Source organism: Gymnoscopelus microlampas, assembly GCF_963454915.1.
Source record: "Gymnoscopelus microlampas genome assembly, chromosome: 14".
Lineage (NCBI taxonomy): Eukaryota > Metazoa > Chordata > Actinopteri > Myctophiformes > Myctophidae > Gymnoscopelus > Gymnoscopelus microlampas.
Genome location: NC_139951.1, coordinates 36,996,568 through 37,023,955, shown reverse-complemented (window position 1 = coordinate 37,023,955; position 27,388 = coordinate 36,996,568). Strand labels below are relative to the sequence as shown.

Below are 27,388 nucleotides of genomic sequence, written 5' to 3'. Positions count from 1 at the left end.
CTGCTGTATGTATGGGAAGTGCTGACGTATACTCTTTCCTGTTATCACCAAATAATCTCATTCATTCTTTCATTCACACCCCTGCAGGTCACATCAAGTCAGTGCCTGAAATCAATTAGCTAGTGTCTTTGTGAGACAAGGTGAGAGAACACGCCCCCCCCCTCGCCCCCCCCCCGTTTAGAATACATCCCGACGCGCTGGAAGCTTCCGTTGCGGCACTGAGCGAAAAGCAGGGCAATCAGCTTGAAACGTAGATTATAGACGCAATTATAAGATTTTAAATGTCATTGTGGGGCTGATGTTGACAAGAAGCAGAAACTTGCCTTGTTCAAACAGCCTTGTACAATAATAAAAAAAAACCTTGGCGTTTGGCCTCGGGCTGTGAATGATCAAATTCCATTTTGATTGCGGAGAATTCCTGGGAAAGTCATATTTATATTGTCGTTGCTGTCGGGCAGAAACCTCATATTTCCATATTTCAACTTTTCCCGTTTTTTTTAGGGGGTTTTCTTTGTAAATGAATGCCCTACTTGGGCATACTACAGTGTCAAAGAAAAGTTGCAAAAATCGATCTGCAAGCTCACAACGTGTCTCAGCTTGTAGATCTTCCATTTTTTTCATTTGAAAGTGGTTAAGTGTGTCTGTAGGTTTCATAAATATTGAACCAATGAAATGTGTTAACTTGTGACTAAATAATAACTACATTGTATCGATTAGAACACAGGATCTAGAATCGGAAATGAGCATAAGGACCCCCTCGGAAATGAGACGGTGCATATCAAGGGGTTTATCCTTCTGATAAGGGTACTATACATAAGTGTACTATGCGCATAATATCTACATAGACGTGGACTCCAACAAGGACAAAATCAATGTTATTATGTGTGACTCACCGCGGTTACCATTGGCAAAGCTGTCTGACTGCCATTGCTTCTCAACCATGTTTACAAAGAAACTGAAATGACTTTCGCCCATGAAATTGACCTTGATGTTCTATAGTTCCATACAAAGGGGAATTTTAATTACATTTTATACTGTATAAGGTCTGTCATGCATTCTAATAAGCCCCAGGAGAATGATGATACCTGTATATGTATACCGTGGATGGGGCATGCCATTGCATTTTAATCATTTCCATAGACTCAGCTTCCCATTCGTTATCAATGGAGTCACCTTCACAGTAGGCTGCCCTAGCTTGTCTGATTTCTTGTCTAGAGGGGCGGGTTTAAAATCAGCGGAGAGAGAATGCGCCTGATCCCATTGGTTCACCGATCTGTCCGTCCCGGGCGTCACCCCCGCCCCGCTCTGCATAACATTTGGAGCGATGCCCACTGCACTCTGGTTTGTTGAGGATGACTCCCACTTCCTATGCCCGGAACATCGACTCGCTGGTCCAGGCTTTTATTTTTTTTAGCAAAACTAAAACATAGAAGCCTGGAGATCGAGGCTACCTTCACAGTGATTAGGCATTTTGTTGATGATAGAGGCTCGGGGCGCTACGCGGCCCTCACATCTAGAGTTTAGACCGCATGCCGGTCCTCACACCTATGCATCGCGCTGCCAATATGTAGATTGGGGTCCCACCAGAGATTTAAAAAATAATTGTATCAAATGGGGGTTAGGGCGGGGACTAATGAATATCAAACTGGGGGGGTCTGTGATATAAAAAAGTTGAGAATCACTGGTCAACTGTCGGATGTGGAAACCTCATTGTGTCCAAAACTGTTACTTTTCAGGATTCAAAATTAGCAGATCCACAAGCTCCTAAAACGAGCTTGTGGATCTATTACTTTTGATAGTTTTGTGAGACGCCGCAGTATATGATCAAAAAGGGCGTTAATTTACACAAAAAAAAACACAAAAAAGTTAGAACATGGAGATGAGAGGTTTCTGCCCCCGACAGCAAGGATATTATAATGTAATCAAACCCCGTTATAAACATAAAAACGAGCGCCTTTTCTTGATTAAATACCCCTTGATTTCATGGCTGTGCACAGCAGTCAGGAGGGCAGCGAGCGAGAGGTGCTGAGCAGGAAATTGAAAAGCCCTTCATGCAGCCTCAGACACCATGGATGGAGTGCAGTGGATTAATAGCAGCTACAGTTCCAGCAGAACACCAGATGCTCAAGCTATTGTTGCGGCGCGAGAGAGAGAGAAAAAAAAGAGAGAAAAGGAATTCATGGTGAAGTTGGGTCATTTCTCCGAGAAGGAAAGGTCATTTCCAACCCCCCGCCACTCCACTCAGCTCCACTCCACTCCACCACCTCCTCCGGCATTACCGCAAAATCCCAGCATTCCTCACTTTAGCAGCTGGTGAAGGGGACCTTGGTTCATGCTGCTGAGTGTCTGGCGGTCATAACTCTGAGTGGAATAAGAGGGCCGTGGCGTAACGGGACTCCCTCTTCCTTTTGGTGTGGCGCCCAGGTGGCGCCTAAAAACCCTAAAAACCTTTAACTTCCTAAAACCTAACCTAAACCCTAACCCTAACCTCACAAACACTATGCCTAAACCTTACCTTAACCCTAAACCTAACCTCAAAAACACAATGCCTAAACCTTACCTTAACCCTAGACCTAACCTCTCAATCACTAAACCTAACGTTAACCCTAACCTCACAAACACTAAACCTAACCTAAACCCTAACCTCACAAACTCTATGCCTAAACCTTACCTTAACCCTAAGCCTAACCTCACAAACACTAAACCTAACCTAAACCCTAACCCTAACCTCACAAACTCTATGGATAAACCTTACCTTACCAAAATACATGATTTAGAGCCCCTGGTATCCCCAAAGTCCCATAGGCGGAGGTTTTTTAGCTGCGGCGGATCTGGGATGGAGTTATGATTTTTTTCTACTGTACCACACGTCCTAGGATATCATAACATCATAAAAAAGGTAAGATAAACGTCGGGCGAAATGCTCCTTTAACCCTAACCGTAAGCCTAACCTTAACCCTAACCTTAACCCTCACATAAACTATGCCTAAACCTACTGTCCTAATGTATACCAAACTGGGGGTCCTTGAAATAAAGTTCTCACGTTTTGAGAACCACTGCTATACAGCATTATACAAGGCCTGCCACAATAAAGGGCATAGTACAGAGATCTTCAACAGGGGGTCCGGGACCCCTAGGGGTCCTCAGAGTTACTACAGGGGGTCTGCCGAATCTTTGTGTGATTCTTACATTAACCACTTCAACCAAGCATCCCTAATCTGAGAAGAACTTTTGCCAAAAATAGCAGATCTACAAGCGCACAACGCCTCGCGCTGCGAGGCGTTGTGCGCTTGTAAATCTGCTATTTTCAGCAAAGTGGTTTGGTATAGGGGGGGAAAAGAGTGAAAGTACAGAGTAAAAGGTCAGGTTTACTAAGTATTGTTTAAGAGCATGGTTAAAGTCTATGAAGCTGCCTATGAAATCTATGAAAACAAATTATATATATACTGTATATATATATATATATATATATATATATATATATACAATATATAATGGGGGTCCCTGCTTTCTCTCTCTCTCAGCCAAGGGGTCCTTGGCCTGAAAACGTTGAAGACCCCTGGCATAGTACATACATGAACACACACACACACACACACACACACATACACACGCACACTGCTCTTGTTGTTTCCACTGACGTCACACACAGGCCCCTCAGCCCTGGTCTTTGCCTATATACCTTCGTTGTGGAAGTCCTCCCTCCGCTGGCTGGGCTCCCTCTTGACGGCAGACCTGCGGTACACCACGTGCACACGCCCCTTGACTTCCACATCCTGCTGTCCCTTCTCCAGGGGCTCGATGAAAAACTCCCCATTATCGGTGCGGATCAGACCTGCCTGGAAAAAAAAGAGAGAGAGAGAGAGGGAGAGAGAGAGAGAGGTTTTCCAAATTAGTCCACCGCCGCCAACCAAACTGTTGCCAGATTTTGCAAGAGAAATAAGCAAGCCAGGTCCAAAAGAAGCGACTATAGGCTACACAGTAGCATGAGCACTTAAAACCTATACACGTTGGCTGTTTGAAAATAGAAAATCTACAAGTAAACCCAAATAAGCAACTACACTTTAGAAACAAAAAACTCAACCCGCAAACTACCAATATTTACAAGTGACTTTACAGAAAAACAAGCCCAAAGTCGCTTATAATAAGCAGACATGGCAACACTGTCCACCACCGCCCCCCTTTACTCCCCCCTCTTGGAGGGTAGTAATTGTCGGGGGAGCCTGTAATTACAGCGTGGGCCTAATCAATTGGGGACGATTTAGTACTGGGCCCAACGTGGGTGCATGACGCAGGTAGAGATAATTGGGAGGATTCCAGCTTTTGCAAGGTTTTCCAAAGCACTTTACCAGTGGTGTAAAAGAAACATTTACTCAAGTACATGTACTTAAGTACAATTCTGAGGTATTTCTTTTTACTTTACTGGAATATTTCCAATTTTCAGTACTTTTTTGCGACGCATTGTGAGCTTGTAGATCTGCTATTTTAATGTTATACATTACAATTTTGAAAACTTGTGAAATGGGACATTCTGCATAATGAGTACTTTCTACTTTTGGTACTTTTAAGTACCTTTTGATACCGATACTTTTGTACTTTCACTCAAGTACATTTTGTAACAGACTATCTCTACAATAGCGTTTTATTTTCCTGGCATTGAACATTGGAACATCTGAGTAAAAGATTACATTTATGTTTAGCCTTTTAGGCTTTGTAAACTAAATTTCCACAGGGCAGATAACTTAAATATATGAAGAAATAAATAACATATTTAATACTCTTATACTTTTAAAATATAAAAGAAAAAGCGGAAATAGCCGATCTACAAGCTCACGAAAAAATACAAAAATTTTTCAACATGGAAGCGATTATGACGATTATGCAAAAATAATTATGCGATTATGTAATAATTGTGAGGCCTAATAGTCCCTATTCTTGGTGCGAACGTTCTGCGAAAATAGCAGATCTACGAGCTCACAGCGCGTCACGTGAACTTGTAGATCTGTTCTTTTCAGCGAAGAGATGGTATAGAGGCAAAACAAAAAGTAGTATAGACCCCTGGGAGACTCACTGGTCAATGTATTATATCGTTGCTGTCAGGCAGAAACCTCATATCTCCACATTTCAACTTTTGTTGTTTCATGAATGAATGCCCTACAACAGCGATTCTCAAACTACGGGTCGCGAGCCAAAGTGGGGTCGCGGGAAGGTGCCGCTGGGGTCGCACATATTGGCTACCAGAAAAATACAACCTTTTTTTTAAATCAAGAAACGGAAAAAAAAGTGGGGTCGTCGTGACCAGAGCCTTGTATTAGAGAGTTGTGTCACCTCGGGGGCAGAAAACAGCGCCGGTCACGTGGTTCATGTAGACTCGAGATAGTGACAAACGCTCATAGACTCCAGTGCATATAGTACATTTTCACATAGGTGACACATTATAAGCCAATCAGGTGAGAGCACTGAAAATGCATTTTCTGTTTAATAAAGAGCTGGAGAGACATGGGAGACTCCTTTTACTGAACAAACAGTCTATCCTATGTGACGGCCACCCACTCTGTTTGCCAGTGCTTGTCTATTGTGGCTGCAGGTACCTGGTAGGTGGACATGTTATGCAAACATAACATGTCAGTAAATATGAACGACAATCAGAGTGTGTAGGTAGTGTATGGGTGCGAGTGTATGTGCAGTGTGAATGTTGCAAGGTCCAAGGTAGGTTAACAAACAAACTGGGGAGAGAGGAGAGAGAAAATCTGACAGGAAGAGGACTGCTTTTAAAAGCCTCAGAGCAATAGACTCAGGTGTTCCAGATCAGAGCTGATGGCCTCCCAGCTCCACCTACCAGGTACCTGCAGCCACAACAGACAGGCACTGGCAAACAGAGTGGGAGGCCGTCACAATGAGCAATGAGTACTTGAGTTCACAGAATATAGAGCTATTTAACCAAAGTAAATTACTTACCCTACCATTAAGTAAAAGTATCAATACTGCAATGTAGAAATACTCTGTTACAATTAAAAGTCTGGAATTCTAAATTTACTTGAGTAAAAGTACAAAAGTATTGGTATCAAAATGTACTTTAAGTACCAAAAGTAGAATGTACTCATTATGCCGAATGTTTTCAAATGTATAAAATGTATAAAAAACCTTTGAAAATAGCAGATCTACAAGTTCACAATGCGTCGCATCACGACACATTGTCAACCTTTTCAGAAAACTGTTAGGATTTAGTTTAGAAGACATTTTGTAGAATGGCCCGGGAACCTCAGGCTTTAATGGGTTAATGGGTTAAGACGTGAAGACGGGAGGACACTTAGCGCTGGAGGACACTTAGAGACTCTAATGACGCCATAGAGCGCCGCTGAGTGGCACCGGCAAACGACAGGAAAGAGAGAAGAGGGCAAACATTTACAGACACTGATTTCCATAAGGTAAACATCCTCTTCCTTTGGCCATCTTTGTTTTAGAACTTAAGTGATTTAACGTAAATGTTTGTGATGGATAGTCTTATTGGGCTGTGTGTTCAAGACCAGCTTGTGCTCAAAAGCCCCCCCTCCCCCCCCCCCCCCCCACACACACACACACACACACACACTCCGGGGGTCTCCTCTGAACTTTATAGAGCAGTGAGAGGCTCTTTAATTGTTTACTAACAGGGCTGTATCATGATATACACCCATTTTACACACAATTATGAAGCTGCCTAATTCATTAAATTACAGTACACTGCCCCCCTGTTAGGTGAAAAGAAGCGGCTTGCTAGCTCCTCATGCATTGAAGGAGGCATGAGCTCAGTTCTGGGCTCTCCCTAGGCTGGCAGAGGGAGAGTAGCGCCCAGTAGTGCTGTGAGTCCAACCGACAGACAGTGGCTTAGCATGTTTTGCACACGTGCACACGCACATGCACACACACACACACACACACACACACACACACACACACACACACACACACACACACACACACACACACACACACACACACACACACACACACACACACACACACACACACACACACACACACACACACACAGGACCACAATGGAAACAATAGGACCACAATCTAAACAAGCTCTTTAGGACCTTTTGTTTTATCCTTTCAGCATCATTGTAGTGTAATCGTACCACAGAGCTAAAAACACTGCTGCGAGGCGTTGTGAGCTTGTAGTTCGGCTATTTTCACAATGTTTATCAAACTAAATGTAATGCCTACAATTCCAAGTGCTTGTCTGGGCGGTGGGGGAGTGGGGGGGATGATTATTTGGGGGGGGGGGGGGGGGTCTTGGGGGACATCGGGGAGTTATCTGGTGTAATGACTACAATGAAATGAGATAGCATTATCATTCATAAACACGACCCAGATAATGATTTATGTCTAGAAAATGCTTGGCAGGCTTCTTCTCATTGGTTGACTCGTGCACACATGTCACCAGCAACCAGCAACATGTCACGAATTCATGACATGTTTTTTTAAATACATTTAATACATTTGTCAAATGTGTGGTGGAGGAGCATGGCAGACTAGACATATCATCTGTTGTCGGGTGGAAAACCTCATATGTCCAAAACGGTTACTTTTCAGGATTCAAATTCAAAAACATCAAAAGTAGCAGATCTACAAGCTCGAAACGCGGCGCGAAGCGACGCGTTTCGAGCTTGTAGATACTTGTGTGTGTGTGTGTGTGTGTGTGGGGGGGGGCATGCCGACAAGAATCTGGCAGGGATACTACAGTTATGTGTATTTCAGGCAGCAAGAAGAACTGTATAAATAGAGCCAAGCTAAATTTAAATCATGTCATATAAAAGGGCCCATGCTCTCATCATCATCATCTCTGGACCGACAACACACACAACGCTGTGATTTGAAAGGCGGGGGGGGGGGGGGGCGGGGGGGGGGTGACATGTGACATGTCGTCAGGGGCAAGAGAGGTGACAGAATGGCAAAGGAATTCCCGAAGTCCCGATCCGAACCGGGAAATATTCCAAGTAAGACATACAGTACTCCAACGCTTCCTCTGTGAGGCCGTGTCTGTCTGTCTGTCTGTCTGTCTGTCTGTCTGTCTGGGGAAGTGTGTCTATGGTACTGGTTCTCAAACTTTTTAGTGCCAAGGACCCCCAAATTGATGTGTTTGGCTGCGGACCCCCCATCTGAAAATGTTTTGTGTGCACTCGGTGCCACGCTACGAGCTTGTAGATCTGCTCTTTTTGAATAGCCAACACATAAATGGATAAAGTGGTTAAAATGATTGTGATGCTATATTAACTACTTTTGCTGGGGGACCCCCTGGAACCCCTCCAAGGACCCCTTGGAGGGGCACCGGACCCCACTTTGAAAACCAATGGTCTATGGTCTACACCGAGGCTACGGGACCAAAAAACATCTGTCTGGGGGAAGAGTGTCTAGGGTACACCGCGGCACCAGACCAACATCTGGGAGGGAGAGAGCCATACAGAGGAAACAGATGTAAACATGTGGTATAGACTGACTGACTGGGCCTCACCTGAAACTCACCCCTCTGCACCCATACATACATACGATGCGTCCCCGGATTGAAAGGGTTAAAAAATATCTTCTTGCCTCAGGACTGTGAGGCATGAGTCTTTCCGGCAGTTACTGACCTCTTACAAAAAAGGCAAATATATCTAACCTCCAGAGCTCACCCATACACTACATTCCACACGCCGGTAAAAGCAACTTTGAAGGTGGATATTTATGTAATTCAGAGGCCTGTCGTTTTGGCTGGGCTGAGCTGAGCTGGCAGCAGGGTCTCTTTACTTGGTCAGTGCATCATCCACACTCTGACAAGCCGTTAATGAACAGAGGTGCCCCAAAATAAATCACTTTTTTTGCCCCTTTTGGAAATCAGTTTTTCGTTGTCAAAGACCACCCCATCAATGGCTGCCACGTTAAAGGGATAGTTCACCCCCAAAATGACTTTTTTTCTATCGATTATTCACCCCTTGGAGACTTGAATTCAAGCCAAAAAGATGTATGACCGGCAGCGCTTCCGGCAGGAGACACAAAGAGTCTCCTTTGCGTCTCCTAACGGAACCGCTGCCTACGGGTCCGCTGGTCATCAAATGATTGGCTCCATGGGGTGACTAATCGATTAAAAAAAAGCTATGTTTTGGGTGAACTATCCCTTTAAGTGGTTCTGTGTACATAGCATATACTTCTTATTTATTGGTATCTCTTTGAATACAAATATGTCAAGGTTTTAAAGAAAAGGGGAAAAAGCATTTGTTTTCATGATTTCATTGTTTGCCAATTATTACTTGCCCAGGTTGGGTACACACACACACACACACACACACACACACACACACACACACACACACACACACACACACACACACACACACACACACACACACACACACACACACACACACACACAGTCAGTACAACAGTACAATCTAAAAATGGAAGAAGAGCCCACAGGCTACGGATGCCTGCACTACAATGTGCAGAGAGGGAAATCAATGTCTTTACTGTCATTCCAAGAAGCTTAACCTGCAATTTGTGGGACGATTGTTTTGAAACGTATAATTTCAGTTCCAGGCGTGCACTTTGTGTTGATCCATAAAGGAGAGAGAGAAGTTAATCCCCCCCTCCTTCTTTTTCTTTTTTCTTTCTTTCTTTCTTTCTCGAACTCCGAGATCTCAAGCCTTTCGTTCCTGAGCCCAGCTGTCGCTGGAGGTCACGCAGTTTATGAAGTCACACCGATTCAATTCCCAGAAGCAACATTCCTTTGTATATTTTAGGTTAAAAAGTGCACACACACACACACACTGATCACACACGCACGCGCACGGACACACACACACGCACGCACGCACGCACGCACGCACGCACGCACGCACGCACGCACGCACGCACGCACGCACGCACGCACGCACACACACACACACACACACACACACACACACACACACACACACACACACACACACACACACACACACACACACACACAGAAAGATAGAGCCTCTTCTGCTTTTGTAGCCTATACTGCAGTGGTTCTCAAGCTTTTTCATGTCAAGGAACAGTGTTGTATCGGTGATTTCGTTAGTGGTGGGACTATTTTAATGACGTCACGCGCACGTCACGACTTAACACCTACTGTACACTACAGGTCACACAATGGACAATTAACCCATTAAGACCTGAGGCGATTCTTAAAAAAAATCTAAATCCAAACAGTTTTTTGAAAAAAATATGAAAAATAATTTTTCAAGATTTTTAATATAGCGCGGCACTCGGTGCCGCGCTATGAGCTTGTATATCTGCTATTTTTGAATAGCCAAAGAAATCGAAAGTGACACAGATGCGTTCCAGGTATTAATGGGTTAATATGTATCTAGGCTGATTCCTATGTTAATTCATGCTGGTGTGACACCCGACAGTCGGGAGCCTTTGTAAACAGCGTTGCCAGATTCTGTGAGAGAAACAAGCAACCGGGTCTAGGAAATCCAGCCCAAAAGAAGCGACTATGGGGCCAGATGAGTACTTTAACATGTACATCAGCTATTTGAAAATAGCAGATCTACAAGCTCACAACACGTCGCGATGCGACGCGTTGTGAGCTTGTAGATCGGCTATTTTCAAATAAAATCTTGCAGGGAAATTATAATAAGCAGATCTGGCAACCCTGTTTGTAAACCTTGTTGAGGTGTGAATTAAGGGTTGTTTTAAATCGATGCGTGTGCGTGCTCCTGCAAAAAAAAAGGGGTTGCACGGCGTGTTACCGCGTCCCATGACCAATGCATCCCTGTCAAGGACCAAATTGATATATATATTTGTCCGCCACGTGAAAATGTTTTGAGACAGGGACCTCCAGAAGAGAAGATTTGTGTTAAAAACTTTTTTTTTCCAAAAATGCTCAAAAATAGCAGATCTACAAGCTCGCAGCGCACCACAAAGTGGCGCGTTGCGAGCTTGTAGATCTTGTAGATCTTTTTGATCTTTTTGATCTTTTTGATCTTTTTGAATGGATAAAGTGGTTAAAATGTGATGCTATAACTACTTTTGCTGGGGGACCCCCCTGGAACCACCCCCAAAGGACCCCCTGGGGGGTCCCCGGACCCCTCTTTGAGAACCAGAGGCCTACTACTAGGCACACAGACAACCAAACACAACGCAAACACAAGCTCTATTTTGGGAACACTGGAGATATGATGTACCATGGAGTCAGCCCTTCCATGAGAGACGTTTTTACACTTTCAAGGTTAAAGGTGCTGCAAGTTACACATCGTTCCTGTCAGGAGTAGAAACCTCTTATCTCCATAGTCTAACTTGTTGTGTTTTTTTACCTAAATCAATGCCCTACAACAGGGGTCTTCAACGTTTTCAGGCCAAGGACCCCTTAGCAGAAAGAGAGATGAAGCAGGGACCCTCACTTCTTTTTCAGAGATTTCAGATAGCTTCATAGACGTGTATAGCGTAGTGTTGGATTCATGTTAATGTGTATTTTTAGACAGTTAACCACTTAAACCCTCAATACTTAGAAAATGTGTACTTGGTCTGCTCTTTTTTAACCCCCCTTCACCAAACCTCTTGGCCGAAAATAGCCAATCTACAAGCTCACAACGCCTCGCGCTGCGAGGCGTTGTGATCTTGTAGATCTGCTATTTTCGGCTAATGTTCCCCTCAGAATATAGGATTCTAGGGTTCAGTGGTTAATGTGAAAAAAAACAATCCCATCATTGAGAGATTTGGCGGCCCCCCTATAGTAACTCGGAGGACCCCCTAGGGGTCACGGACCCCCTGTTGAAGGACCCTGCCCTACAATATTGGACATAATGAGGTTTCCACCCGACAGAGACGGTATAGTAAGCATTGCTATAGAGCAGTAGTTCTCAACCAGTGGTCCAGGGACCACCAGTGGTCCTTGAAGGGGTTCCAGGGGGTTCCCCAGCAAATAGTGTTAATCCATTTTCACCCCTTTATCCATATTGTATGCTATTCAAAAATAGCAGATATACAAGTTCGCAGCACAAGTGAACATTTTCGAAAAACCGTGAAAGTGTTTGAAGAATTTGGTAGATTTTTCTTCTGGGGGTCCCTGGCACAAAACATCTTCAGATGGGGGTCCGCGACCAAATGTCAAAATCAATTTAGGGGTCCTTGGCATGAAAAAGTTTGAAGATGAAAAGTAAAAGTACTATGTTTGAAAATAGCAGATCTACAAGCTCACAACGCGTCGCGATGCGACGCGTTGTGAGCTTGTAGATCTGCTATTTTCACATAGCCTAAATATAAAATAGGGCTAAAGTGGTTAATGTATGTTTTATAATGTAATCATTTATATCTGCAAAGTAACTAAAGTGGTTAATGTATGTTTTATAATGTAATCATTTATATCTGCAAAGTAACTAAAGTGGTTAATGTATGTTTTATAATGTAATCATTTATATCTGCAAAGTAACTAAAGTTTTCAAATAATTGTAGTGGAGTAAAAGCACACTATTTACCTCTGAGATGTAGTGGAGTAGAAGTAAAAGTGTAGACAATTGGAAATACTCCAGTAAAGTAAAAGTACCTCAAAATTGTACTTAAGTACAGTACTTGGGTAAATGTACTTAGTTACTTTACACCACTGTGCTGCAATTGGTTGAAAAAGTGTGGACCGCTTCAATACAGTTTCACAGAGGAGGAGCTGACTGAGCTGTCATCATAACAGAATGCATGTCTAGCATGGATAATTCCATTCTATTAAGATCATAATTATAGATTGCCCGGGTAAATGAATTTGTCACGCATATCTGCTGACATGTATATGTACTGTAGTGTGTGTGTGTGTGTGTGTGTGTGTGTGTGTGTGTGTGTGTGTGTGTGTGTGTGTGTGTGTGTGTGTGTGTGTGTGTGTGTGTGTGTGTGTGTGTGTGTGTGTGTGTGTGTGCGCGCGCACGCGCACGCGTATACACAGTATGAGATGTTTTGACATACAGTAGATACTGCACTTCACAACAGCAAATCACATCAATGATGTGTACTGTTACAGTAGGTGGCCAGTGCCTTTGACCAATTTCACTTTCAAAACCTTTGCATCATGCATGTCACAACAACAGAATGCGATGCGTTTTGTTGATATAACACGTTTTTTCATAATAAAGTCCTATCCACAAATCCACCATTTAACTTCCACAATCCACATTGTTAAAACCATTGGTGTTGTGTGCCGCATTCTGTTTGTGTGACATGCATGATGCAAAGGTTTTGAAAGTGAAACTGGTCAAAGTCACTGGTCACCTACTGTATGTGACTGTGATGACATGCTTAACCCATTAAGACCAGGGAACGCATCTGTGTCATTTGTAGGCTATTCAAAAAATAGCAGAATGCAACAAAACAAAAAAAATCTCCATGAATTCAAGGCTTCATCGGGTGTGTAATTGATAGAAAATAAGACATTTTTTGGGTGAACTACTCCTTTAATATTTGACAGGGGGGGAGTATCTATACTTTGACTCAAGTACTGGGTTGGTTGAGTACTTTTGGTCCCAATAACCTCCACACACGACACACAACAATACTTGGCTTTAATACTGCACTGGAACACAAGACAGAACCCCAGCCCCCTTTTTACAGTATATTCCTGCAAACATTCACGGATAAAGCAATTTGAGCAAAGAATTTTCCATCTCTCTCTCCCGATAGACGGAAAACTAGTTTTCCAAACTCGGCCGCCGGGCCCGCCGCAAGCCAAAGGGGAGTTTGATCCCCCAACCAGTGGTGTAAAGTAACTAAGTACATGTACTCGAGTACTATACTTGAGCACGATTTTGAGGTATTTTTTTTACTTTACTGGAGTGTTTCCAAATGTCAATACTTTTACTTCTACTCCACTTCTACTCCACTATCTTAGAGGCAAATACTGAACTTTTTTTTACTCCACTGCAATTATTTGAAGACTTTAGTTACTAGTTACTTTGTAGATTTTGATTATTATTATAAAACATGCATTAATCCAACCACTCTATATGTTGGATATTTGAAAATAGCAGATCTACAAGCTCACAACGCGTCACGCTGTGAGCTTGTAGATCTGTTATTTTCAAAAGTTGTTTTTCTTAAAGAACTTTCTGTGTGATGAGTACTTCTACTTTTGCTACTTTTAAGTATATTTTGATGCCAATGCTTTTGTACTTTTTCTTTTACACAAGTCAATTTTGAATACCAGACTTTTACTTGAAACGGAGTATTTCTACATTGTGGAATTGATACTTTTATACTTAAGTAAAAGACTGTGCATACTTTTTCCACCACTGAGATCCCCCCCCCACCCTGCCTCTTGTTGCTAGGTGGATCTCTCTCCATTTAACCTGATGGGACACAGAAATAGCAGCTCCTCTTCCGAGTGCAAGTTATCCAAGTCGCTCGTGTTTCCATCATCACACATGTAATCCAATCGGGGGCCGTCATCTGTGCTAATTCCCAACACATGAGCAGTGGCGGATATAGTAACTAAATACATTTACTCCAGTACTCTACTTAAGTACAATTTTGAGTATTCCCCATTTTCAATCATATTTTACTTAGAACTACTCCACTACATGTCAGAGGCAAATATTGCAAGTATATTTTGATGCCGGTACTTTTGTACTTTTACTCAAGTCAGTTTTGAATACTGAACTTGTATTTGTAACAGACTATTTCTACAATAGGCGTTGATACTTTTACTTAAAGGCAGGGCCCCGGTGTGTGTTAATCATAGCCATCACTCATGGCTCCACAACAATACTCCAGTGGTCAGTGCGTCTATTATAGACACACAGCTGTCACTGTTGTAAGCACCGGTTTACAAACCCTTCCATTCACTCACGTTCCACCGTGGTGACCCGACCTGCCGCTCAATCACAACCGCCTGGGTTGCCTTCAAGAAAGTCACTCAGTCTGCACTCTCTCTCTCTCTCTCTCTCTCTCTCTCTCTCTCTCTCTCTCTCTCTCTTTTTAATTTCAAGGATCCCCATAAGTCCGAGAGTGTACAAATTAAACCAAATAGACCACTCAAACAAATTAAAACAAACAAACAAATTCAAACAAATTAAACCCTCTAGATCCTTGGTTCTCAAAGTGGGGTCCGGGGACCCCCAGGGGTACTTGAGGGGATACCAGGGGGTCCCCAGCTAAATGATTTATAGGAACCAAATGGACCCTTATGGGTCTGTAACTCTGAGAGTGTACAAATGGAACCAAATTTGTACACTCTCAGAGTTAAATTAACATTGATTTTACAATATGAATTGGGGTCCCAGAGATATAAATGCCATTAAATGGGGGTCCGTAGCCTAGTGGATGTCAAAGTGGGGGTCCTTTGAAGTTAAAATGGTTGAGAATCACTGCTAGAGAGCTGTAAAAATCTTCTCTTATGGGGGTCCCTGGCTTATATTTTCAAATGGGGGTCCGCGGGCTAATAAGTGTCAATATGGGGGTCCTTGACATGAAAAAGTTTGAGAACCACTGCTCTAGATAGTGACTTGGTAAGCTGGAAGTTACTGGCGCGAGGCCAAATCTATATCATCAATGTCGGGACAGAAACCTCTTATCTCCATATTCTAACTTTTTGTGGTTTTCTTTTCCATAAATTAACAACCTACTTGATCATACTACAGCGTCACAGACACAACAGCATCAAAAGTAGCAAATGAGCTTGTAGATCTGCTACTTTTTGGATTTTGAATCCTGAAAAGTAAACAGTTTTGGACATAAAGACGTTTCCACCCTGACAGAGACAGAGATATACAAAAGGCCATCCGGTTTATTGTTAGATTTTTTTCGCAATTCAAAAAATAGCAGATATACAGGCTTGTGCTATGAACTTGTATATCTGCTATTTTTTAATAGCCCAAAGAAATCTTAAAAATGACAGTCAAGAGATCCGTTCCCCCGGGGATTGAATGAATGGGTTAAGTGTAGACAGTGTATTCCTGCAGCATGTGGCATCATGTCCTATCTGGCATGATGACATGTGCTCTGCTCTGGATGCCAGGGATGAGGCAGTATTGCCCCTCTGGGCGCCATGGCAGGGCACCAAGCTAACGTAATCTGTTACCGGCCGCGCTGATGTCATAATACCACCCTGTATGAGAGAGAGGATGTCTCTCTCTCTCTCTCTCTCTCTGTGGGAATAAAGCTTATGACATGCCGCTGCACAGCATGGCAGAGTCCACACTCACAGCCAGCAACACTGCACAACACCGGTGGAAAAAGTAACTAAGTACGTTTACTCAAGTATAGGCTACTGTTAGATTGTGGAATAGCAGTCCTGGCTTGAGAAACTATAACAAGCTCACAACGAGCAACGCATTGTGAGCTTGTAGATCGACTATTTCGGGGAAGTGACACGGATGTACGATGAAGTATAAAAAATATAAATTAAGGGATAGTTCAGCCCCAAAATGACTTTATTTCTATCGATTAGTCACCCCATGGAGACTTGAATTCATGGATATTTTTATTTTTTTGTCGCATTTCTAAGCCAATAAGTTGATGACCAGCGGACCGGTAGGCAGCGGTTCCGGTAGGAGATACAACGGAGACTCTTTGTGTCTTCTACCGGACTTCTACCGGACTATTCCTTTAACCACTTAAACCCCATTTGTGGTTTCAGACAAATGCCATCAATTCTTTGTGCATCGATCGCAAATTCAGGAAGGTCTAAATGCAACACGACGTGAGGGAGCACGGAGACACGGCAGATGTACTGCCAAAGATACGGTGCATCTTAACCACTTAAACACCAGCATCCGTATGGCAGAGAAAGCTTCCCACAGTGCCTCTCTGGCGGTTCATTTAAGCAGCCTCTCTGTTCTCTCATTCTACTGTACGTGCTTCACTGTCTCAGCTGGTTGTACAGCTGTTGGTTTTCAAATTCCCTCCACCTCCCGGCCTCCTCCCTGTGGCATTTAGTTAAAGGGATATTTCACTTTCAAAAAGAAATGTGGGTCATTTAATCGTCTACTCAGGCTTTTGTGAACACCCCAGACAGTTTTTAAGTTGCTTGATTCAGTATTTAGATATTTGATATTTATTTTATCAGACACGCCCCCTTCCTATGCAAACCCATTGTAACTTCAAACTCCATTTTAACCATGATAGATTCATCAAAAACACCCGTCCTTGGTTCTGGTGACTCATACTGCCCTCCTAATACGTTTTTTCCATAACTTTTTTCATTCAGGGGGCGTGTCTGATAAAATGAATATCAAATATCTAAATACTGGATCGAGCAACTTAAAAACTGTCTGGGGGGCTCACAAAACCCTGAGTAGATGATAAAATGACCCCTCTTTTTTTTTTTTTAAGTAAAATATCCCTTTAATATGATTCTGTGGATTGTACTGTGGTTATATGGATTGAAGGTTCAATGTTATGTTTATGTAAAACTGTATTTTATGCTCTGCTCTGGTGATATCAGATTCTGTGTCATGCTTGCGCAGGGATCTGTAATATCACATGAGCAGAGTCACACCGCAATGCAATACATGGTAAATGGTTAATAAATGGTCATGTTTAATCCTGAGCTGAAGTATCTAAATGAACTACTATTTTCGGTGCGTGACACAACACCGCTCACAAACCAAGTATAAAACTCAGGCTTTAAGCTTGTCAAGTGTTTCCCCGCATCGGATGTTCCTCTCTGCACGTGAGCGATGCTTTTCAATCTGTGCCGGTGTGCCCTGCTTTCATCAAGAGATCATCAGTCGTCTCCTGCACTCTACCTTCATCACATCAAGCACACAACACATCAGAGCCCTGATCTCTCAGCCCTGTCGCTCACACACACACACACACACACACACACACACACACACACACACACACACACACACACACACACACACACACACACACACACACACACACACACATCAGAGCCCTGATCTCTCAGCCCTGTCGCTCACACACATCACAGACACACACACACACACACACACACACACACACACACACACACACACACACACACACACACACACACACACACACACACACACACACACACACACACACACACACACACACACACACACACACACACACACACACACACACATCAGGCGCAACATCTCTCAGACTAAATAATTAGCCTGGGAGGCTGTCTGCTCTGCTCTGCCCTACGGTCTACGCGCCTTCAAAATGCTCCTCTGAAAGAAAAAAAAAGAAAAAACCCTGCAAGCGCGGACACGTCTGTGTTTACGTTGGCCCCGGCCCAAGGCAACACATGGTCCATATTCTTTAGGGGAGGGGGGGGGAGTCGTGATTCTTGTCCTTGAAAAGAGATACCCCCATTTTCCCCCCCTAGCTGTGTCCTATAGCACCGTCAAACCATGAGCTGTGAGTTGAAAGAAAGAAAGGAACAATGCACTTTTTGCAACTTAGTGCCACAGGAGGAGACATGCCTGCCCCTAACCCTAAACTACACGGTCCCAGACCCACCTGGTCTGTTTGATCGACATGTCTGGCCCATGTACGTCAAACACAAGAACATCAGTGTTCACAACGACAGTGATGTTCTTGTGTTTGACGTACTGTACATGGGCCGGACATGTCTGGCAGTGCCGGAAAGTAACTGTCATTTTTAGGTACTTTTGTCCATTCTTTTCACTCCTTTATGCTGTACCACTGGTTCTCAAACCTTTTCAAGTCAAGGACCCCCAAAATGATGGGTTTTTTTTTGCTGCGGACACCCTGTCTCTAAACAAAATGTTGTGCCAGGATTTTTCAAAAATAGCAGATCTACAAGCTCGTAGTGCGGCACGAAGTAATGCACTATGAGCTGTAGATCTGCTATTTTTTAATAGCCAACGTATAGAATATGGTTAAAGTGGTAAAAATGATTGTGACGCCATATTAACTAGTTTTGCTGGGGACCCCCTGGTACCCCCCAAAGACCCCTGGCAGCCACACATTAACCAAATAAGCCATATTGTATACTTTGTCTTTTCGAACGTAGCCGAACTACATAATGCGTCACACTGCAAAGTGATATTGTAGATCGGCTATTTTCGAAAAACCTTTGTTTTACTTTTAGTTTGGCACTTCAAGTATATTTTGATGCCAACAATTTTGTACTTTTCTGTTACAAGTCAATTACCTGTAATAGAGTATTTCTACATTGTGGTACTGCTACTTTTACTTGAACAAAAAAGATCAGAGCACTTTTACTGCTTGCAGGCTTGCAGATGACACGTGCACCAACAGGGTAGCCAACCTGAGTCTTATCTCCAAACGTGAACAGATCATATTGTCTGTTCAGTAATGGCCACATACTGCACTGCAGTGGTTCCTAACCAGTGCTGCCAGCATGTGAGAGAGAAACAAACAGCGAGGTCTGACAATCCCGAATAAACTATAGCCCACATTAGCGCGCACTCACGCGCGCGCGCGCGCGCACACACACACACACACACACACACACACACACACACACACACACACACACACACACACACACACACACACACACACACACACACACACACACACACACACACACACACACACACACACACACACACACACACACACACACACACACACACACACACACACACACACACACACAGCAATCTACAAGCTCACAACACACTTGTACAGTACATCATATATTTTTTAACAACACACATTTTGTGCCAGGGGCCAAAACATTTTCAGATGGGGGCTCCGCGGACAAATACATGGGGGGTCCTTGACATGAAACTGTTTGTTAACCACTGGTTTAAACAACATTTAGGAAACAAGCCCAAAGGCAACTCTGTTCCCAACCCTTTCTGGATCAGGGCCCACTTGAACATCTCCAAAGTGTTGGTGGCCCAGCATTGGCTCAACAATATTCATCACTCGGCTGCATCCTCCCTCTCTCTCTCTCTCTCCCTCTCTCTCTCTCCATGACGCTACACTTTGTACAGTCAGCGGCGTTGTGTTTGCTTGGCCCTCGACAAGAAACATGAAACAAGCGACTGTTGGCTCAGAACAGCACGTTGTGACTGGAGTTGCAGTTTTGCAACCGGTCATCAATCTCACGTCTTCATCGTCAATATGGCTTTTGTTTCCTTTCTCTCCCATCATGCAAATTAGGTTACAGAACAAACGAGGAGTCGTGATCAGTGGCGTACCCACTGTAGAGGCAGGACAGGCGGGTCGCCTGCCCAACTAAGATCTCGCCTCCCCTAGAAAACCCAAATAACCCGAAAATGTGTCATCGCGTGCTTAATGTCCTCAAAGTCACGCATCCAACAAGCTTTGAACTGAGCAGATTGGACCTTCCGTTCCAGAGATAATGGCCAAAACATCTTGAAAACGGCCACTTTCGCCGGTTTTCGATTGAGTTGAAATTCCTTTTTTGGGGGTAATAGAGTCGGGGGGGTGCAAAAATAATCTCACCTGCCCTAAATGTAATTCCTGGGGACGCCACTGGTCGTGATTGGTTTACTGTCGAGAGTGGTTCAGACATTCTAGAAAAGAGAACTAGAGTCAGACATTCCTGACCCTTTAGGGCAGTGGATCTCAAACTTTTTTTTTGTCATTTCAAGGACACCCATAACTGCCAGGTAGAGTTTACAGACCTGTAAGGGTCAATTTGGAACGCCCTCAAGGACCCCTGATGGTCCCAGGACGCCCCCTTCCCCCCCTTGTGGGAACCACTGCTTTAGGGTATCAATGTGTTACCAAAACAAGTAATGGCAACAGTTCCCCTTTCTGCCCTCAGACCAAACAGAGGGTGCATGGAAATATTTGATATTGTTTGATATCGCTGTTCGCAGGTGAATACATGATTTTTTTTGTATTGGGATTGGATTTCAAGGGGGGATACACTCCAGCCTTTCAGGAAATGACTTTGTGATTGGAGAAGACAACAAAAGCATTGTCCTATAGCACTCTTCTCTTTATTACTTCAGACACAAACCGATGCCACCGTCTGATACCAGGTTCAACTTAGGTTGCAGTTTTGTTGTCAGCCCCGGTGGTGGAGGCAAGTAACTAAGTACATTAGTACGCATTGTGAGCTTGTAGGTCTGCTATTTTCAAAAGATTCTTATACACTTGAAAACTTTAAATGGGACATTCTGCACAATGAGTACTTTTACTTTTGGTACTTTAAGTACATTTTGATGCCAACACTTTTGCACTTTTACTCAAGTGTAATTTTGAATACCAGACTTTTTACAGAGTAACAGAGTATTGTCTACAGTACATTGTGGTATTGGATACTTTTACTTAAATAAGAGAATGTGAGTACTTCTGCCATCACTGGTGGTGGTGGTGGTGGGTGTTTGTTTGAGGTCAGGTCACATGAGGAGACTTAAGGTTACGGCCATGTGCTTCTAAAACACATCTCCCAGATTTGGCGTGGCAAACAATGCAGGCGTTGAGGGCAACGCTGTTGTTTCTCTCTGTTGTAAACACAGTGGTACAAAGAGCTCGACTGTCCTACGCTACACACGCACACACACACACACACACACACACACACACACACACACACACACACACACACACACACACACACACACACACACACACACACACACACACACACACACACACACACACACACACACACACACACACACACACACACACACACACACACACACAGGGACAGGCACACAAAAGCAAGAGGCTGTCGGCGAGATCATTGAGTTCACAAACACGGTGCAACAGTTAATCGAGCTAATCCATTTCACAGATTACAGAAATGGAATCAATAAATTGACCATTAATAGTCGCTCCCTATTTTGGCCATTGGTCATTGGTCATTATGCGAAAAGTTTCAAAAAATGCTAAAAGTCAAAAACAGTGAAAACAGCCACCCTCCTGCTTAAGCTCATAACAACGCATCTCATTGCACGCTGCATTGTGAGCTTGTAGATCGGCTACTTTCGCTGTTCTTGCACGAAACCATTGTGCAATCGAGTATAAATGAGGGCTTAAATGGGTAATCGATCCGTTGATAGATTAAATTCTTACAAATATATATATATATATATATATATATTTTTTTTTTTAACACTTCTTGATTATTCAGTTAATCAAAAAAGTACTTGATAGAATAATCACTGAATAAATAATCAATAGTTGCAGCCCTACTCAGAAATGATGACAATGTTGTATGGGCGAGTCCTAATGTGTGATTTGTGAAAGAGTGTGAAAGGAGAGTAGAGTAACAAACTCACTAGTTATGCTGCTGCCACACAAACTGTGATTTTTGCAGTTGAACTGTGACTTACAACTGTCTGGGACAAGCATGTTCACTCTTTATTTGGGAGAGGAATCAACCCATTTAATCAGGGAACGCATCTCTGTCATTTTAGATTTCTTTGGGCTGTTCAAAAATAGCATATATACAAGATCATGAGCTTGTAGATCTGCTATTTTTTGAAAAGTGCAAATCTTTGAATATATATTTCTTAAAGTGAACATTTGTAAAATATTTTGTTCCAGGAACCCCCACAAGCAAAGATTTGAGTTACAAATGTTTGCTTTAAAAATATATATATATTCAAAGATATGCAGGCCCGGACAGCTGGCGTAGCGGTCCGGGCCTGTGCTAAGCCTGACTTTGTTGACACGAGTTCGAATCCCGAACCCGTGACACAGGTTTGAATCCCGAACCCGATGACCTTTGTAGCAAGTCACTCCCCATCTCTCTCCCCATTTCCTGTCAGTCTACAGTATTCTATCAATAAAGGCAGAAAAAGCCCCAAAAAATGCAGATCTACAAGTTCATAGCGCTATGAGCTTGTATATCTGCTATTTTACTAACAGCCAAATAAGTCTTAAAATGACACAGATGCGTTCCCGGTCTTAATGGCTTAAAAGGTCCTACAAAGGTCAGAAGGGTTATCTTCATTCCCATTCCATGCATGTTCTATCTGTTACAACTGGTCAGGATTTGTGTTGTTTTGTTGTGTTGTTTACTTGTTGGTTTTTGGGGAGTGTTGTTGTAATGCTGTTGTTTTGACTTGTTTTGGTGAGGAAGTGCAATAAAGGCTGCAACGTTATTGCTGCCCCCATTTTGATATGCATTAGGCCACCGACCCCCATTTCATCACTGTTGTTTATCTCTGGGACCCCCCCCCCCCCAATATATGCACTAATCCTCAGTGTTTATTGAACTTTGAGGATGTATATAAATGGAACCAAAATGGACCCTAAACGGACCAACACCGACGCATTGATCACTCTTAATTAGTCTTTTTCAAAGCTGACAGAGCAGGGTCATTACTCGACAATGAACTTATCAAGAATCCCACTCGGAATGAATGAACCCATCGAAATTGATGGCAGGGACAAGTGCATTGACTGGCCCTGCCCTTTGTAGAGATCGGTCCCCTTTACTGCAAAGTGTATGTATGTTGGGAATTTAGGGAAATAATGGGAATACTGTAAGTCTGAGAGTTAGTTAGCGAGGGCCTTTGGGGCAATGGGTCCTCTACGACAGTGGTTCCCACATGATTTCAGATGACAGTGAAGTGACAATTTAAGGACTTTTAAGAGCATTTTAATACCAAAAGAAAAAAGGCAAGAAAAAGACCATTACTGCGTCAAAAATAATCAACAAACTATACTATAAAAACTAACATTGGCCACATTGTCAAATAGTATAAGAAAGACGCAACATTTTAGAAAATAGCCGATCTACAAGCTCACAATGCCTCGCAACGTGAGGCATTGTGAGCTCCAACTCCTACATTCCAAGTGCTTATCAGGGTGGTGGGTCCCCAGTTAAAAAATATGATTATTATGGGGGGTACCCAGTTCAAATATGGTTCTTTTGGGGGGTCACGGCCTGAACAGGTTGAGAACCACTGCTCTACGGAGCATATGGGTTTGCCCCCCGAATCCCCCACCCCAGGCAAGGCTTTGCTTGTTTTGCAGAGTTTGAGGATCCTAGAGATAGATGCCTGTAAAGCAACAAGCATCCAGTTGTAGCTATACTGATGTGTGGCCCACTGCAACCGCACAGTGCAATCGTGCAATAGCTAGAGAGAGAGAGAGAGAGAGAGAGAGAGAGAGAGAGAGAGAGAGAGAGAGAGAGAGAGAGTAGTACAGTACAATGTGTGATGCTTTGCTGAGCCATCACTAGCCGATGCCAATATGTGGGGGCCCATCCATGTGAGAGAGGGTCAGGTTACAACTTTTTAAGATGAGTGTCTTACATAAGTGTCGGTAAGAAGGAGAGCAGAATGAATGCATGCTGGCCGGCTTAGAACTGAAAATATTTTAAGTGGCTACTGTGCAGGACTTACTGAATAATGCATGCAGAGTCTAACTGTACAGCGGCTATAATAATAATAACAATATAACACCGACCCCACATTCAAGCTGACATCGTACCAAAGTGTGAAAGGCTTTTAAATCTTTTATATTTCTACCTGTTGAACCCACTCTCCAATGCAATGGTTCCATGGACTAACCCTTAGCTCTGACATGGGTCCATTTGGTTCCATTTGTACACTGTCAGAGTTACAGATCTGTAAGGGTCCATTTGGTTTCCTAACTATCAATCATTTTGCCGCAAGGGACCCCCCCCCCCTTGAACCCCCTCCAGGACCCCTGCATGGGCCTGGAGGGGGGTTCCTCCTCGACCCCCACTTTGAGAACCACTGCTCCAAGTGGGGGTCAACGTAGCCCAACGCGGCCTGGGCCGCAGTGTGGCGGTCCAGGCACCCTAGGCTGCAATGCGTGACGCGGGTTCGAATCCCCATCCCGACAACCTTTCCTCTCTCCCATTTTCCTGTCAGTCTACTGTCCTATAAATAAAGGCATAAAAAGCCCCCAAAAAAACAAATCTTTAACGTGGCCTGAACCCCTGGATCAACTTGAACTTACCAGTCCGTCACAGTTGCTGATGGCCACCGAGGCCTCCGGCATGTCCGTTACATCCCCAGTGAAAACGCAGTCCCCGTGAATGTGCTCCTTGCCCCGCTCCTCGAAGTCCTCCTGCCACTCCACCACGGCGCCGGGGGCCACCAGCCGCCGGTTGGCCCTCAGGCGGAGGTGGAGCTCCTTGCCGAACACGGTGACGTTGAAAAACAAGTGCTGCTGATGTTGACCGGTGCTGGTGGAGGTGGTGGTGGTGGTGATGGTGGTGGGTGACTGAGGGGCACTGCGGGCAACCCTTCTGCTACTGCTACTGCTGGTGCCAGTGCTGGTGTCGGTGCCCATGCTGGTGCCGGTGCTACCTGTGCCGGTGCCTGTGCTGTCAGGGTTGGAGGCTGCGGTGGCGGTGGCGGCAGCGCCACCTGGACCCCCACCAGCTGCTGCAGCGGAGACCACGTGAGAGATGTAGCGTCCGTGGGAGTCTGTGCTGAATGGCACGATAAGACCATATTCACTTAACTTTCCAGAGAGTTTTTCTGCTGATGGGACAGATAGTGAGAATCATCATTCAACAGAACCTGTGTGGGATGGATGGCCACCCACCGGTACAAAAAATTATGTCTATAAGGTTTATCAAGTTGGCTAAAGTGACTCTGTTGAATATATCAACTATTAGAAGAACTATTATGACTCTTAACTGCAGAATATAAGATTAGTACAGATGTGTTACTGGGGGGGGGGGGGGGGGGGGGAATTTGGTAAAACAGATTTTTACCAACAAAAAAAAATGTGCAAACTTACTTTAGTAGCTCTTAGAATTCTCTTTTTTTTCTTCTATTTTTCATATTAATAATATGGTAAATAATAGGCTACTTATTGTAGCCTATGTCCATCATGAACAGTATAGGCTAAAAACTATACTTTGTGAGTTCTATATCATTCCTATATGCACCCTGCAGTTATAGGCTGTGCAATGTAGTATGCAAGTTATGCCACTATATTTCTGCTAGACTGCTACAGAGAGGCTGGATCACTGGATGCCTTTGAAAACCGTCCCAGTCCCAGACAGTGAGTGAGAATGAAAATGACCAAAAATAAATCAAATGAATGACTCACCATGCGACTCTGCGCTGTGTTTATGATCCAGAAACAGCAGACCGAGTGACAACAAGTACACCAATAAATACATACAATCCATAGCGATGAGGGCTATAGTGTGGAGAGAGAGAGCTGCCACTTCTCCGGACAGTAGTGACTTTCCTTTTAGGAGAGAGGAACGGATCTCTCTCTCTCTCTCTCTCTCTCTCTCTCTCTCTCTCTCTCTCTCTCTCTCTCTCTCTCTCTCACAGTGTGAGAACTTTTAGTCTGTCTCTTCTAGTCTTCAACTTTCAGCGAAGCGGTCAAGCATTCTGAACGTTACTCTCTCAGTCTCTGAGTCTAGACGCCAAAAAATACTAAAAAGAAAGTTGCTGCATAATAAGTCTTGTTCTGGCATCTGGTGTTGAACTGGATCTAGTGAATAAATACAGTAGATCTAGTGGATCTAGTGGATACATACAGCCCCATCCATGTAGTACAAACTGGGGGAGAGAGAGAAAAGTAACTCGGGTGCTGATGACGACAAAACTGCAACCGTATTAAAAACCGGATTTTAAAAGTAATTTTTTTAAGAGGTAGTCCAGGTTGTTGGGGGTTTTTTTGTCAAAAAATTAAGATTAAAAAAAGACAGACAAACACAACACAAGACTAAGAGAAAAAAAAGTTGAGACGCAGTCTACTCTACGGAGACAGACTGTCCCCGGACCATGAAACATCTGTACCATGAAACATCTGCACAACAGTCCTGCACCATTACTGCAGGAACGGCTGGGCTGCACTTTACTGACTGACTGTCTGACTGACTCTGACTGCCCTGCAGTGTTACCTATGGCTATGAGTTATACTGACTAACTGTCTGGCAGTTCTGCTGCAACTCCGACCAACTCCACCACTTAAAAAGCTCCCATATGATAGGTCGGTGGTGGTGGTGCACTGGTGCCCGAGCTGGCTGGGAAAAAAATGGCCCCAGATCTACAAGCTCACAACGCGTCGCGTGAGCCTGTAGATCGGGGCCACGACACGGTCGTACGACCGAGCTACATAGCAGCTTCTACTCTACTCTGTTAGCCGTAACATGACAGCCATGGCGCTACTTGTTCCTGTTTTGTTTTTTTATGTTTCCATTTACATTCAGTGGTACATCTACATAAACGTTCACATTTTAAATATAAAGTGCTTAACCTACGGCCATGGATATAAAAAGTTGAAACGCTTGAGTCTAAGTACCCGTATCTTCCGTATTGTTCAATAAAAAGCATTTTACCCCGATCGGCGGCCATTTTTTCATAGAGGTATAACTGTATCAGAGTGCAGTACACCTCCCAACCGATAGGTTCGCGTAGTTGAAAGCATATGGAGAACAGTCTGAGAAAATGGCCACCGATCAAATTAAAATGATTTTTATTGAACAATACGGAGGATACAAGAACGTAAACCTAGGCGTTTTAAATGTTTACAT

General features: G+C 43.7%; 2 protein-coding genes across 5 annotated transcripts in view; one reads left to right on the top strand and one right to left on the bottom strand.

Moving 5' to 3' along the window:
• adamts14 (ADAM metallopeptidase with thrombospondin type 1 motif, 14) overlaps positions 1-26,084 on the bottom strand; it is an 89,244-nt gene extending 63,160 nt beyond the window's left edge. For 3 of the 4 annotated variants that reach the window (XM_084079447.1, XM_084079449.1, XM_084079450.1), the window contains exons 1-3: positions 25,948-26,084; positions 24,841-25,370; positions 3,683-3,839 (exon numbers count right to left, since the gene is read on the bottom strand). In XM_084079447.1, coding sequence (XP_083935573.1) covers positions 3,683-3,839; positions 24,841-25,370; positions 25,948-26,029 — 769 coding nt within the window. In that variant the 5' untranslated portion in view covers positions 26,030-26,084. The remainder of the gene's footprint in view (positions 1-3,682; positions 3,840-24,840; positions 25,371-25,947) is intronic. The other variant, XM_084079448.1, reaches the window with a different exon arrangement.
• The window catches only part of polr3a (polymerase (RNA) III (DNA directed) polypeptide A), a 380,370-nt gene that overhangs the window by 231,588 nt on the left and 121,394 nt on the right, over positions 1-27,388 (top strand). The window lies entirely within an intron of this gene.